At 40.6% G+C, this 14586-nt stretch overlaps 3 protein-coding genes across 5 annotated transcripts in view; 2 read left to right on the forward strand and 1 right to left on the reverse strand.

Moving 5' to 3' along the window:
• Positions 1 to 300: 300 nt before the first annotated feature.
• Positions 301 to 1816, reverse strand: LOC126395029 (zinc finger protein with KRAB and SCAN domains 8-like). 2 transcript variants are annotated; one of them, XR_007570410.1, is made up of 2 exons: positions 1546 to 1816; positions 301 to 1448 (listed from the first exon to the last, which is right to left on the reverse strand). XR_007570410.1 is itself a non-coding variant. In XM_050052221.1 (2 exons), the coding sequence occupies exons 1-2, from the start codon at positions 1715 to 1717 to the stop codon at positions 585 to 587; spliced, it is 996 nt and encodes a 331-aa protein (XP_049908178.1). In that variant the 5' UTR covers positions 1718 to 1816; the 3' UTR covers positions 301 to 584. The 2 variants fall into 2 exon arrangements, 1 of the variants encoding a protein (XP_049908178.1); XM_050052221.1 differs by having other exon boundaries at positions 301 to 1408.
• Positions 1817 to 2056: 240 nt separating this feature from the next.
• Positions 2057 to 7533, forward strand: cenatac (centrosomal AT-AC splicing factor). Its single transcript, XM_050050838.1, has 11 exons — positions 2057 to 2334; positions 2554 to 2720; positions 3655 to 3753; positions 3841 to 3907; positions 4371 to 4433; positions 4865 to 4932; positions 5041 to 5155; positions 5261 to 5291; positions 5530 to 5631; positions 5789 to 5921; positions 7105 to 7533. Exons 1-11 carry the CDS (start codon positions 2218 to 2220, stop codon positions 7223 to 7225), a joined length of 1083 nt encoding a protein of 360 aa, XP_049906795.1. The 5' UTR covers positions 2057 to 2217; the 3' UTR covers positions 7226 to 7533.
• Positions 7534 to 9534: 2001 nt separating this feature from the next.
• Positions 9535 to 14586, forward strand: part of LOC126394170 (protein FAM214B) — a 34264-nt gene continuing 29212 nt past the window's right edge. For both annotated transcript variants that reach the window (XM_050050836.1, XM_050050837.1), the window contains exon 1: positions 9535 to 9884. The gene's annotated coding sequence lies outside the window, so the exon portion shown is untranslated. The remainder of the gene's footprint in view (positions 9885 to 14586) is intronic.

Here is a 14586-nt window from a genome sequence, read left to right on the forward strand (position 1 = left end):
AGTCAATTCCCAGAGACCCCCCTTGTTAAAACGTCCACTTTTCAGCAGAAATAAACATGTTTACAGCCTGGAAAAAATGGTTTTGGTCTCTATAGCTAATTTCCCCATTCATTGTAACTGTACAGAGGTCAAATTTTATACAACTCACCCATTTCAATTTTATTAAGGCTTAAAGTTAAGCTTAATTAAGGGCTGTCTGCCATAGTGGCCCCTGCTTCCCAGTCAGCTTCACCCCTTGCTCCTCCACAGCCATATATGGTCACTTCTGGCTTCAAAAAAACAAGATGGCGACAGAACTGCTTCAAAACTGATGATTTTTTTTTTATTGGAAGTGTTCAAGATTTCATATCTGTGTGGAATTTACATGCAACCATGGCTACGTAGACAATCAATGCTGCACAAAGTACTTAAGTACATGTAGTTACATTCCTCTACTGAATACAAGTTTGTTCAATATGAGACAGCTGCACTGATGAAAACACCAAACAGTATCAAATCATACTTAAACTGAACCCTAGCTGCTGAGATGCAGCATTAAAAGATCTCGATATACGAATAATACACAGTATGAAGAAAAAATAAGGTTAGTGGATTCTTCTTATGTGGGCTGCCAATTCATCACTACGTCTGAAATCTTTCCCGCAAGTGTTGCAAGTAAACGGCTTCTCTCCCGTGTGGCCTCTCATGTGGACTGTCAACTGACTGTTATGTCGGAAATATTTCCCACAGGTTTTGCAAGAATATGGCTTCTCACCTGTGTGGATCCTCATATGGCCGCTCAGTCTTGCTTTCTGATTGAATCTTTTTCCACACATGTTGCAAGAATATGGCTTCTCACCTGTGTGTATCAGCAGGTGTCTCTGCAAATCTGACCTATACCTAAAAGTTTTCTCACACGTGTCACATTTGAGAAACTTTTTACCTGTATTACAGCAAATCCCTGACAAGTTAGTGTTGATTAAGTAGTGAGTGTGACTTTTTTGGGGGTCTGGCTGCGCGTTACTTGTTGATCCTGAGTCTCCATGCTCGCTTCCATTTTGATGTTGGCTTTGAGCTACAAGGAAGTTGTGGAAGAGAAGCTGGTGTGCATTTTTTGGGTCTGATACATCCGAGTCTTCAGAGTCTGATTCATCATTTTGCCAAGTGATACACACGCTAGCTGGAAGCTCTGTGTCTGCTGCACTCAGACTTTTGTCAGGAGGAAAATACAGAGACTGAGCTTCACTGTGGTCATTTCCCTCTGATGTAGGTGTCAAGATAAGCGTGTCAGTCTCTTGCTTCAGTTCAAGCTGCTCTCCCTCCTGACTGGTGCAGAGTTCCTCCAGTTCCTCTTTAATCTGTGGAGGCTCTGGGTCCTGCTGGTCAGCGAGAACATCCTCCTTCATACCGACCTGATGCTGTGGGGGCTCTGGAGGGGACACAAAAAAAGAAAGAGGAAGAGGATACCACTGCGATGGTAGAGAAAAATGCAGACATGCAAATAAGTGTTAGTATATACTTAAACAATATATACTAGTTTTATATACTACAAAGTTGGTGACATACCTATTCTGAGTAACTTTATTTCAGGGTTCCACACGATGTCCAACAGTCTGCGCTGACGGTCGATTTCTTCCTCATACGCGACGATAGTCTTCTTAAAAACTCCAAATATTTCTTCAGCAGCAGCGGTTAGTCGCTCATTGACAAATCTCCTCAAATGCTCAACTGACGACATTGTTGCTTAATTACAAATTAAACAATGTCCTGGGCAATGTCGTCTCCCAGCTAACTCAATATATGCATATAGCTAACGCCATTAGCGTTTGCATTGTTTACTTCCGGTGGGCGTCACACGGAAAAGTTCCGACAGCGGAGCCGGATAACGATAAACTCATCCAAGAAAACGTAACGCTAAAAATAAAATACGGAGGAAAACGTAACAAATATTTTCATTACTATCCCAACATGTAGGGAAAAAGCTCTGGAATTAAGCAACATGTCCTCAAAATATGAATTAGCACAAGAGTCGGAACTATGTCGGGCAGTTTAACAACTTCCGGAAGGGAAACGTATTGACGCGGCATGACATCCGGTAGCAGTTTGCTGGTACTGTTCTGTTGGAGTAATGTTAAATGGAAGAAAATTAGACAAGAAAATGAATCTAAACGTTTGGTTTTGGCTCAAGGCTGCGTCACTTTAGCTTTAGCATAATTTAGGGTTTTTCAAACTGTCTAAATGGGTGCGCATTACTGTGCTATATGTAGGCAAACAACATTTAACGGAAAGGGACATATCTTCGGAAAAAATCACCAAAGCAGACTCAGAGTGGTTCTTCTTAAATTCTTAGAAAAGGTAAGTAGCTACATGTCAGTTGATGTATACTGACGTTTAACGTTTTTCCTTCCACCTCAATGAACTCGCCTGTACTTGCTAAGATGCTAACGTTAGCTGCAAACCGTCATCACGATCAAAATGATGCTGTGTCACATTTTGATTGATGCGTTTAAGGTATCATCGGTTTTAATCAGAGTGTAACTTTTGTGTTTCGTGTGTTTATGTACTGTCTCTCAGGTGAAGGAAGCTCGTCGGACACTTAAAAAACCCCAAGTAGAGAAGTTTGACTGCACCCAGCACAAGCAGACATTCTGGTGCTACTGCTGTGGGCTTGAAGTTGAACGAAATGTCACAGATGGCAACATGACTGTGCTGTATGGAGGCTTGTTAGAGCACATGGCCACGTAAGTTATATTTTATTTATCTTGTTTTTACTGATGCCCTGGTTCACATCCACCCACCACAACCTCAGGATGTGCAACACAGCACCCCAGGTTATAGACATATCCTCAGCAAATAGAATGATATATAGAACTTGTGTTCATCTTGGTGATTGCATATCAGAATTATCTTTATCGGCCAAGTATGTGTGCACATATAAGGAATGTGACTTGCTTTTTGAATCACTCCCAATGAATTTACACAGAAATAGACATAAAAGCTAAGAACAAGAACAACGAAGCTGGGTAAATAAAAGTATGTGTCTGTATAAGTAGTATGTAAGTATATATAAATAGCATCAATGATCAGCAATAAGAATATTGTAAAAATAAAACATAACAAGGCAAGTGGTCTGTAAGTTGTGTCCTTTAAAAGTATATGATCAAAGATCTTTTGATTGAGATCAGCATGAGCAACATGTTTTGCTTAGTGCTTCATTAGGCTAATGAAAAAATGCCGTAAGTCAAGGTCAAAAATGGGAAAGCCCAACAAGACATTTATGACATTTATATTGACTGCCATATTTGTAAAACAGATTTGACTTAAGACATAGAACATTTTAATTAAAACAAACATCATAAATCTGCCGTCGTTATAAAATGTTATTTAAAGCACCCATAATACACTTTTGTGACAAGGAAGCAATTAAACTGCAGGGAATAGTCTTGGGATATCATCTTTTATGTTCTCTGTGTTCTGCCTTAAACAAAAAACTTCAGAAGATTGTTTTTGTCATCCTGACTTGCAGTTTTGTGCTTGTACTAAAATTAAAATGCAGCTTATGTTGCCCAGACTAACACGTATATTGTCAAATGTCTGTAGGCTTGAAAAAAGTCTCATATTTTTTAGTGATGAGCTGTTTTTTCTTTTAACATTTTCACATGTGTCTGGTTTCAGCTCAGAACACAGGAAGAATACTCATAAGTTCTGGTGGGAGAATAAGGCCGACCCAAAGTTTAGAGACAAGGTCATCATCACAGAGGAGGAAACGGAAAGGTAAGCCTGGTGAAACAAAAATCTTTATTAGTAAAGTTTGTTTGCAAAATAAAATGTCTGCATGGATAATTGTTTGTTTTTGTTTAGGTTTAAAGCTGAGGTGGCAAACGCATTGGAATCATTTGTGGAGAAGGAGGATGAATTCATTAAACAGGTAAAAATCACTCAAAATATTAAAAAAAAGGAGATCACCAGCATTTTTATAATTCATCCTGAGAGGGATATGATTGTGTGTATCAAATTTAATGGCAGTCCATCCAGTAGTTAAGACATTTAATTCAAAACCATAACTGTCAGTCTTACAGTGGTGCTAAAGAAAAAGTCAGAGGATAAATGTCATTAAGTCCCTAAGATAGATTGTCCTGGCACCATGGGTATATGTATCAAACTATATGCCAATCAGTCCAGTAGATGTTGAACTTTTACCTGCTGATGGCACAAGAGGAAAACTCAAAGGAACACTATAGGTGGACAATGAATATGTGTACCAAACCAACATGCAATCACTAGAGCCATGTTTTTTTTGCATGGCTAAAAAGTGTCCCAAGGATTAACCAGGATTGAAATCTGTTAATTTTGATCTGTTTTTTCTCTTGTTTTTCTTTTCATGACTGTAGCAAGCCGATTACATCCGGGCCCAAGAGAAGCAGCGTCAAGAGGTCCTTCAGTCTCTTTTAGAGGTTTGTTTTCCAAGGATGCAGTGGCAGTATCCATCACTGTGTTGTTTCTATGATGGTATGACTTTGAGTTACATGTAAGATGACTAGTGATCCTCTGGGAATGTGTGTTTGTTAGGTTGTTTAACTCTAAAATTGTGGCTGATGAATTCTTGTATTTGGTAGTTTAGGTAGACAATAGGGAGACAATATTTTTCCTCATCAGGCTCTAGTAAAAATTAATAAAGCTTTTTAGATCCAGAGCGAGATGAAGATGATGAAAATGTATTGAAGTTGTAAGAGAAAAACAAAGACGTGTATAGAGAGGGGGTTATGTTAAGATTTGGGGCACAGCAGTGTGCGAGGACTGTGATGAAGAAAATATGACATGAAGCACGATTAGTGCTCAGACTTCCTCTGTGAAACACTGTTGGCTTTTCCTGAATCAATGTCAGCGTGAGGCAGAGCCGGAGTTGTTCAGTGGACCCAACGGCACAGACATGTCTGCTGAGGACGCTGTCAGGTAACACTGTGTCTACATACCACATCTTATTCTTTCATCATTGTATCATCAGTCGCACTTGAAATGACTTTTGTTGTTTTGGGGCTCATCTTGTTGTCTGGGGAACAGCTCTCAATTTAAGTCTCAGGGGTCAGACCAGCAGGCGGGGAGCAGCTACGTCGAGTCAATGGTTGAGGCACCGTGGGCTGACACAGGACAAGGCCTGACTTTCATTGGCTATCAGGTAGACCAACAGCTCTGATTAACAAAGAGTTCAAGTTTCATAATTGTTTTTTTATGTTACACAACGGACACCACCTCACTTGACCACTTCTTGCCTCTGTTACAGGATTCATCAAACAGTGGAAATGTTCATACAGGTACAGTGATATATGAATTTATAGGTTCAGTTTACGGTAAAACAGAGAAAGGTAAAAGGTAAAACATGCGGGCTGGATTGTGGGTGTTAGATGATAAATATATCAAAATAAAATGAAAATTATAATCATTTAATTCAGTGTTTTAATGGTTTAATCCTCTGACTGCTGTCTGTGTCGGCTCTCCACCTGGAATATGAGAGCTTGCAAAGGTAATGAGCACATATCCTCTGTGTCGTAGGTGCTGTCCCTCCTTGGCTCCAGGATGATCCTCTAGAGGGGACCTCTGGAGCTGCAGCACATCCAGAGATCGGTCCATCGCTCCAAGAGTTCCTCAAACAGAGTAGGAATCACACACACACATATTGTAAACTAATGTCCCTCCAACACTTGGCATTAGCATTTTTGTTTTTTAGCTGAACTGTCCCTCTTAAGGAAAACCATAAAAATCTCACAAATATTAGAGTATAATTAAAATGACCTCGTATATCTTTTGCCAGAGGAGCAAGAGAAACTGAGGAAGCTTCCCCCGAACAGAGTGGGCGCCAACTTTGATCACAGCTCACATACAGATGCCAACTGGCTTCCATCCTTTGGTAGGGTGTGGAACAGCGGCCGACGCTGGCAGTCCAGGTAAGATCACATCACGACACTCGTCACTGCACCTGAGACGATAAATGATAATGTGACTATAAACCAAGTCTTCTCACTCCGTCTCAAGCATTTGAATGCATTTCACACACACATACAGGCCTTATGTTAAGGTTCGATATCCTGCGTTTGTGTATGTGGACAGAGCTGAGATCATAGCATGTAAAATATCTTTGCCTTGTATCAACCAGCCACTTTGGTAGATGATCATCATTATGCATAGAAACCTGTTTCAGCAGTTTGGGGTATGATAGTTAATTCAAATATTATTTATGAGGGTCAAGTTTTTTTTTTTATGATTCTTTTTGACGATGCAATATCTCTGATGTGTTTTGCTTTTTTAACGCTCCCTCTTCCGTTTCTTTTAAAACACCACACTCCAGTTTGCCTGCTTCCTAACTGGAAAATATTTGGATACATATGCAACACCTCATTATTTAGTCATACAGCCGCAAGCGGTATCTCTCGGGATGTAAGCTGAGTAATGTGTTAAAGTACAAACTAAATATTTAGATCTAGATAGTATAGAAGAGAGACTGTTAGCACTCTGCATACCGACATTTATCTACAAGGAGCTGACTGATTGCCTTAGATTGTAAGTTGTACATTGACGTCGGCATATCTGACAGCCGATGGAAAACATCATGTCTTCATTTCGCTAGCTAGACACAACTTCCACACTATTGGGATTTCTAAGTGGTCATTATGGCAGCAGCAAAATCAATTGCATTTTTTAGTATCTCTATAGTGTTTTAAGTCTTGCTAAAGAAAGTGGCCCAAATTTAAAGATATACTGTGCAGGACATTCCTTAAAAAATAAGTAATCACTCTGAATCATCACTTATGATGCACTTGAAGTGTGTGGTGGTGTATTTTTCTGCAGAGACTCTGCCCTCTGCCTGTGTTTTCTTATCATCTGAGTTCGAGGTGTTTCTGGGTGTGTACCCCCACAGCACTCAGGTGAAGTCAGGACTTTGTAAAAAGGTAGCGACCAGGTGCCAGACTGTAAGCAGCAGGCATCCGATTTCATTAGTATATGAGCCAGACTTTACCTAAAAGGCTAATTTTTATGTGTTGCCAAAACATTAAAATGGCACATTATATTTAATTTTCAGCTCAGTAAATTAACGTCATTGGTTTCTGCATGCGGACTTCTTTTCATCAGGCACCAATTCCGACAAGAGGAAGGGCAGAAGAGCCGACAGAAGAGGAAGAGGGAGCACGGCACAGAGGGTTCAAAGAAAGCAAAGACGACTGAACAGCTGACAAATTCTGACAACACTTAAAACTGAATATGGTGTGTGAGAATTCATGAGTGAGGGAGTGTATATAGTTTGCAAGATGTGAATGAGGTTTTATACTGTCTATGATGAGCTTCACTTGGTTGAAGTGCTTAAGCTGACTCGATCCCCACTGTAGTCCTCTACCAAACATTAGCGTCTTTGTGTTACCTTCTTTGATAACAGAATTTGGAAAGTTTGCAGTTTAGATATTAACTTAGTACATTAGCAGTGCCACTTTGATATATTTATATAAGGAAATTACCTTTGATAACTGCTTTTGTGAATAAAAACTGCATGGTCCAGCTTCACAACACTATTTCCAAAATAATTTATCAATTGAAATGTGTACATTCACTCAACACCCAGCTGCACACTCAAAGATTTAAACCAAATTGGTGCTGCCACCCAATTCATCACTGACCTGCTCTATTTAATCAACTGGAAATCAGTGACTTCTATGAAAGTCACCAGCGGGAATCGATTTTATTATTAAGATTTTTTACTGCCCAGACTCTCACAGCAAGTCCAAGATTCTGATGAGCAAGTTTCTGGTTCAAACAAAGCTCTTTGAGAAGACAATGTGACTGTTCTGAACAGTGAACAGCAGGGGGCGCCTGCCACTCAACTAACAAAGACATCTGCTGTGTGAAAGAGAGAGGAAATAACATAAAAGCAAGATGTTGGTGCAAACGTTTAGATGACATGGTAAAAATATAAACTGCAGCATCCATTTCAAGGCATAAAATACAGCATTGTTGAACAATGAAGAGCTGAGTGTTTTGTCTCTCTCAGATTCTGGCCTATCAGTATTATTTTGCAAACAGCCCTAAATGGCACTAATTGGAGCAGCAGTTCTTGACCTCCAACAATGAACACATCTCTTTTGTGCAGTGAACCTGTTCAACCAAGAGATGAGCTTTCATTTCCCTCTTAAGATCATGTTGCGTGATGAATTACTGGAAAAGGTTTAAAGACTGTAAATGCAAATGCTTCTTACTCTGAGATAAGATACCATAAAATATAATGTGAAAACAATCAATCAAAGTGTATCATACATCTTTTGTCTCCATAGAATCAACATTTTATATTCAGTGCTCTCTAAAATTGAAGTTCCACCTTTTTCCTATCCTGTTACAATAGAAAGAAGGAAGTTTCAGTGAGTAAAGCTTTCAGTGGTGTGCAGGGACACTGACACCCTGACATTTCTGGTTTCCAGAGGCTAAATAAAGATCGCTGGGTAACAAATTAAAAATATGACGGTATCTGGACATCTCAAACAAATGGAAACCAGGTGGGAGGACACAAGCAAGGCGCTGTCACAAGTGTGTTGATGCACACTACAGCCTGAACTGGACATGAATGTATTCTTGATTTGCCACTTAAAAAAGATATTTGCATCTATGTTACATAAGGCATTGTGCATTGTTTTGATAATGCAGAATTTTGTGGTGCTTAATTATGTGATAGATATAGGCCCCTCAAATCTCCTGCAATATATCATGCAGCATGACATATCTTTGATTAAAAAGAAATACATAGAGCTGATTTTGCAATGACTGTGTGAAATATGCAGGGGCTGCATTGCCAAAGAGGAACATCACCACAGAGATGGATGAATGGTCAGCAGCAGTGAATGCAATATCCTTCATTGCACTCCCTGAGTTTACAATCGGCCCTTCTTTTTATCTGCACAGGCCTCCTCCTCCTCCCCTCCACAGCAAGGTATAATCAGGCCCCAGTGTGCACTGGGTAGATGGGCGTGGAGCTCGGTGCAGCTGCAAGGCAATATGGGAATACAACGTGTAGCTGATCTATTCTTAGCTGTGTGACAACACGGCTATGGCTGATTCACTACAAACGGATTAAAAAGGGGTTGCCGTGTGTGCATTAGACTGCGAATTTAATCGTTGCCGTAAATTATTTTACCACATATTAATGTGCTGAATCATTGTATAAAGCTTTTGCTCTTATATCAGATCGTGGTTTAGTTTTCTGTTAAATATTAGAGGATTTATTGACAGCCAGAGCTCCAACACAGCAGCTATCCTTCCCACTAAAGAATGGGAGGGGAGAAAAAGCACGTGTACTGGGCGGTTCCTAGATTAATCCACCGGCCAATCACGGAGCGCTATTTCTGAATAAATCTGCATATATTAAAGCAAGCGTCACCACCGAGCGCTGATTGGTCGCACGGAGCTGAAGCAGCCAATCGCTTAAATGACAGGCGCTCAGCTGGCCGTGAAGCCCCGCCCCCTGCATATCAACGAGCAAACCCCGGAAACGCTGTCGCTTAAAGGGACAGAGGAGGAATTTCAGGCAAAGGTTGAAACAACGAAAACAGCTGCGAGCACAAAAAAAAGACAGGCACAGAGAGGAAGGGACGTAGTCAGCCAGCAAGCGAGCTATGTGGCAGGACTGAGTGGGAGGACGAGACTCAAACTGTCCGATTATTTTACCCGTTTGACATCCAGCTAACGGCTGCTAACGGCTTTTAGCTTCGAAGTCAATTCTCGCCCTGAAACGTTAGCTACCTGGAATGCGACAACGCAGCAGTCAACACGGCACAGAGATAACAAAAAGGCCAAACTCCCAGACGACAGGGACGCGTCAGTTCAAGCTGCCAGGCTGTTTTTTTCCTTCCTGAGTCCACCTTTGTTGTACCGTAAGTAGGCTTTAAAATCTTGAAAATTAAGCTAGCAAGCTTTTAATCTTCTGCATTGTGTGAACTTTAATGAAAGGATGGAAATGGCACAGGTTTATTTAGCAATTCCTGTTTGCTTGCAGGTAAATGTTTGCACTCTACACATGCAGGTCGTCATATTTATCATTGTCTTAATTAATCTGAGTAAAAGAATGATAGGAATCCAGCCTAAGCCAGTTGATGACCTGACAGTAGCTTGCAGGGTGTAGGGGGCGTTCCCCTGCTTTGTCTGCCTTCCTCACTCTTTCTTTAGGTGTGTGCGCGTACGTGCATGCAGTCTGCGGTGGTTAGGGACCAAGTGATGAAAATCCTAATGTAATAATTACCATCATGTGTATGTGTGTGCGTCTGTGTGTGTGTGTGTGTGTGTGTGTGTGTGTGTGTGTGTGTGTGTGTGTGTGTGTGTCTAATCAAAATGCATGTGCAAATATTTGATATTGTGATAACTGCATGGCCTCCTTGCATTGTGCATTGTGCATATATGGGCTGTGCAAGAAGGAGGGATCAACATCTAGCTATACAATCTCACATATATAAATATATATATGAGATTATGACTGTAGCTTAGTGGATGGAGTGATGATGATGATGACTAAAGCTTACAAGAGAGAGCCCTGAGTGCAATGGGTGTATTGTTCCCCTTAGATTGCACTTGGGAGTTGCATTGGATCCTGCAGTGAAGGGAGCATTGATGTTGGCACTAAACCCTTGTTACATATAAAATATACAAGAGTAGAGTCAGTTATTACAGTGTTATTATGCTGAGCTGCACAGCCTCCCATTGTCCTGGCGAGCAGGGCAGGATGGTATTGACATACACATTAGGCACAAGTAGTCACACTCACTCTGCATCACCCATGCAGCACACGTGCATGTGGGAATCCATCAGCTGTCTCACATGTATGTAAATGGAGGAGTTCTGCATGCATACACACAGACACACATACACACACACACACACATAGACACGTTGCTGCAGCAAATCCATCTGCAATAAGTCGACATTTTTCTCCCTCTCTTGCTTGTCCTTGCGTTGCTCTGACAGCCACCCCCCACCTCTCTGTCTGGGAGAAACCAGTGGGCTTTGTCCTCAGCTGAGTGTGACGTCATGCAGATCTGCTGTAACCAACCCTGAAGGCAAGGTGCATGTTGTTCAGCAGGCCTGGGTCTGGGCTTGCCCCGTGCACAGTCACTCTTTGACTTAAGTTCCCAAATGCTAAAACACACAAAAGTAAAAGAGAAGGAAATAATTCAGTCTATTCAGGTGAAACAAAGGAACTTAGAAAATCCTCTCACATCAAAAGGAAATGAATGGAGGGAGCGATCAGAGTGTGGGATGTTTCTAGCATGGAAGAAAAACCTCGCCTGGAATCCCCAGTGATGGCTGGTCTGTTTGCTTGCTGCAAAATGTACAACTAATGTGATCAACCTTGGCAAATATATTAGGCTCCTATACTTCCTGCCCAGCCAAGTACATCAAGTTCAGAAAGACTGAGGTCACGAGTGACCATGCTGTGTGTTTTCTCAGGGTAATATCTGGAGCCATCAGTATCTAGTTAGGCTATTTAGACGAGTAAAACACTAACTTGAGGCTTGTAATGTTGTAAGAGCCCAGTTTATGATTCTGCCTGAATAGATTAGGCCTCAACTAACAGTGTTACAGCCTCTGTCAAACATTGGCCTGCAAGCAGCTCTTCTTACCTTGCCTGCAGCTCAGCAACTGTACACCATTTTATTTAGTTCATCTGATAATCTGACATTAAGGACTCCAAGGTAAGGGACACCATTCATCCTGTGGTCCTCTGTGCACCCAGCCCTGCATTTGAACAAATGAAAAACACCTTTTGTACTTCTTATGGATATCTGACGGGGTGGCTATGGTTCAATGCTGCAATTCTCCTTTTTAGCATCTGAACCTGGCAGCGCTTTGTACGTGTGTGTGGAAAGTGGGGGTGGCTATTAAACGCTTTGAGCTGATCAAGGCTTGTTGTCAGCCCTCCAATGTGTCTCTGCAGGATTTGATGTCAGAGATTACAGATGATTATGTGGGTTAGATCCAGTACTCAACACTGCTCTGGGCTATATTGATCTCTAGTGTGTGCGCGTGCACGTGTGTGCGCTGCACTTGCATCCTTATGAGAATTAAATTACCTCTTTTAAATAAAGAGCTATTTAACCAGTACATGTTAGATTTTAGAATAAGATAAATAATTACTAATGGCAAATGTAATTGTACAAGCATGTGTATGTCACTGTGAATGCATGTTTTTTGAATATCTAGCCTCAAGCCATCACCAAAGAACCAGTTCTGACTGGTAGACTGACACAGAACAATGTCTGTCTTGTCCTAAAATAGAATATAATATACTTGAATTAATAGCTTCTACCTAATGTAGTTTTCCCTTCTATATAGAAATCATGTTGATCTACCAGTGCTGCTAAAAAATAAAGCTCCTTTTATTCACATGCCCCTTTTGCGCTGCACTGGCTGTTAAATCGTGACACTGAAAATATCTTATTTATCTTACTTGATTTATTATGGAAGCCCAGTGGCTAAAATGGTGCATCTATTTTTAAGATTATGACATATATCACACAGATTAAAGGCAGTATATGGCATTAGTAGATGTTTTAGTAAAAGTTTTACAGTCTATGCATCACATCATGACCCCCTCTGGGTTCCCAGCCCTGGGTCTGCTGCAGTGGTGATGCTGTTAAACCTCACTCAGCCTAGCCAGGGACAGAGCGGAGGCAGGTTGAGATCAAAGATAAAATTAACAAGAGGAGAGGTCAGAGGGCAACTGTGTGTATTTATTTCCCTCCCTGATAACCAAATGTCCTCACACTCAAGACACATAAAAGACAGCCTCCAGACTGAAGACATTATTTTGGATGTCACTTGTGCAAAAGGCTGTTGTGAGGAGATAAAGTCATTGTGATGTGTTTAAATGCAGGTTTCAAATCTTATTCTCTTGTTCTTAGTAAGAGCTTATTCCTAAAATAGCACCTGTGCGGCTTTGACTGGTACCACGTTAACCTCACAACCTGCATCTTGGGTCTTTCCACATACACACACTAACTAAACCTGGCTCCAGGCTTACTATTAAAGGTCAGTTAGTCCACTTAACAGTCTGTCAATACCAGAAACTAGTTAGTCCTCTTACAAACCTGCAGATTCCATGTGTTTGTGACTCTCAGCATTGACTTACTGTGGTTAATAGATTAGCTATTTATAGGTCACTGAGGGAAATGTCAATGAATTCAAGGATGCTTGGAAGAAGTAGGCAAAGGGAGACTGTTTTTAATATGATGGCAGGTCTAAGTCTATTGACAAAATAATGAGGCAGTCAACTTAGCAGTATTTTTAAGGATTTAATTAATTTGAGAAACTCAGTGTAATACTTCTGAGTCCAATCTAAGAGGCTCCATCAGCCCACTTCAGTATTATTATTTTAAGGTTGCGTCTCATTGACCTTGCAGAGAGTGGATGTTACATGCTGGAGCTGCCGAAAAGGTTTTAGTTTTTATTTGAATTGATGTTTCAGCACGTATCACCCTGATGAGGACCAGTGCAGGAGGAGAATACCTGCAGAGTGGAAATATAAGGAACTGGCTAAAAGCTAATCGCTGAAAAATAGCCAGTATCGATTACTGTATTGTGTATGTGAGAACTAAAAAAAACACTCAGTTTGGAATCCAGCATCACACCCTTTGAGATATAATCTGGAATTTTATCTCCTGTCAAGTGCTCCATCTTTGTTTTGGGTGCTTGGTGGCTCCCTCTATAGTAGCAGTCTGCTCAACTTTATTCAAACACAACTCACTACAGAGCGGGAGAAGAGGATGGCAAGGCGACTGTACCACCTCCTGAATAAATCAACATGGTCTGACATTACACCCTGAGAGACAGAGTGCTGTGATATCCAGTTCTGTACAGCGTGGGTGTGTGAGAGTTTCAGCTCGGGCTGTCTGCGACTTTGCTAGCAGAACTTGTGAATGTACATTTAAGTCATTTATAAAGAAAAAAAATGCTAGATATTCAATAAGTCAATCAATTATTACTCAGTCACCAGAAAAAGAATCAGTAACTATTTTTATTATCAATTAATTATTATAATTAATTATTTATACCAGCCTCTCAATTGTGAGGATTTGCTGTCTTTCTTTGTCTTACTCAATAGTAAACTGAATATTTTTTGAGCTTTTTAAGTGTTGAAAAGTGGGGATAACAAGCAATTTGTTGACATGACATTGGGCTCTGTGACATGAAATGCCATTTTCACTATTTTAAAATACGGTTGGTAAATTTTATTAGAATGACTTTGTGTCATATTAGATGAAACTGTTACTATCATCTGAAATAAAGTACATGAGACACATAGTCTGTAAAAAAAATACTGTTCCTCCTCCTCCTCCTGAAAGGAGCAACATGGCAGTTGCTAATATCTACTGTGACTTGCGGGAAACATCCAATCAGAGCCGAGGAATCTGTAACACAGCTGTCAATTATGTCAATCATTGCTCAAATATGAATCAAGGGTCTGTTACTCCATTGCCTATTTCTCGCCTTCGATGTTTTCAGAAACAAAATTTAGTGTACTGTTTAGCTGTAAATAGAGATAGTTGATCTGGCAGCTGGTAGGCAGTGCTGAGTTTCCAGCTC

Source organism: Epinephelus moara, chromosome 8, assembly GCF_006386435.1.
Source record: "Epinephelus moara isolate mb chromosome 8, YSFRI_EMoa_1.0, whole genome shotgun sequence".
Taxonomy (NCBI): domain Eukaryota; kingdom Metazoa; phylum Chordata; class Actinopteri; order Perciformes; family Serranidae; genus Epinephelus; species Epinephelus moara.

Excerpts from the sequence above, each read along its gene's own strand:
- cenatac (XM_050050838.1), top strand. The coding sequence starts at position 2,218 with ATGGGTGCGCATTACTGTGCTATATGTAGGCAAACAACATTTAACGGA. Across the intron at positions 4,933-5,040 it reads TCTGCTGAGGACGCTGTCAG|CTCTCAATTTAAGTCTCAGG; the intron begins GTAACACTGTGT and ends TCTGGGGAACAG. Across the intron at positions 5,156-5,260 it reads TGACTTTCATTGGCTATCAG|GATTCATCAAACAGTGGAAA; the intron begins GTAGACCAACAG and ends CCTCTGTTACAG.
- LOC126395029 (XM_050052221.1), bottom strand. The coding sequence starts at position 1,717 with ATGTCGTCAGTTGAGCATTTGAGGAGATTTGTCAATGAGCGACTAACC. Across the intron at positions 1,409-1,545 it reads AATAAAGTTACTCAGAATAG|AGCCCCCACAGCATCAGGTC; the intron begins GTATGTCACCAA and ends TGTCCCCTCCAG.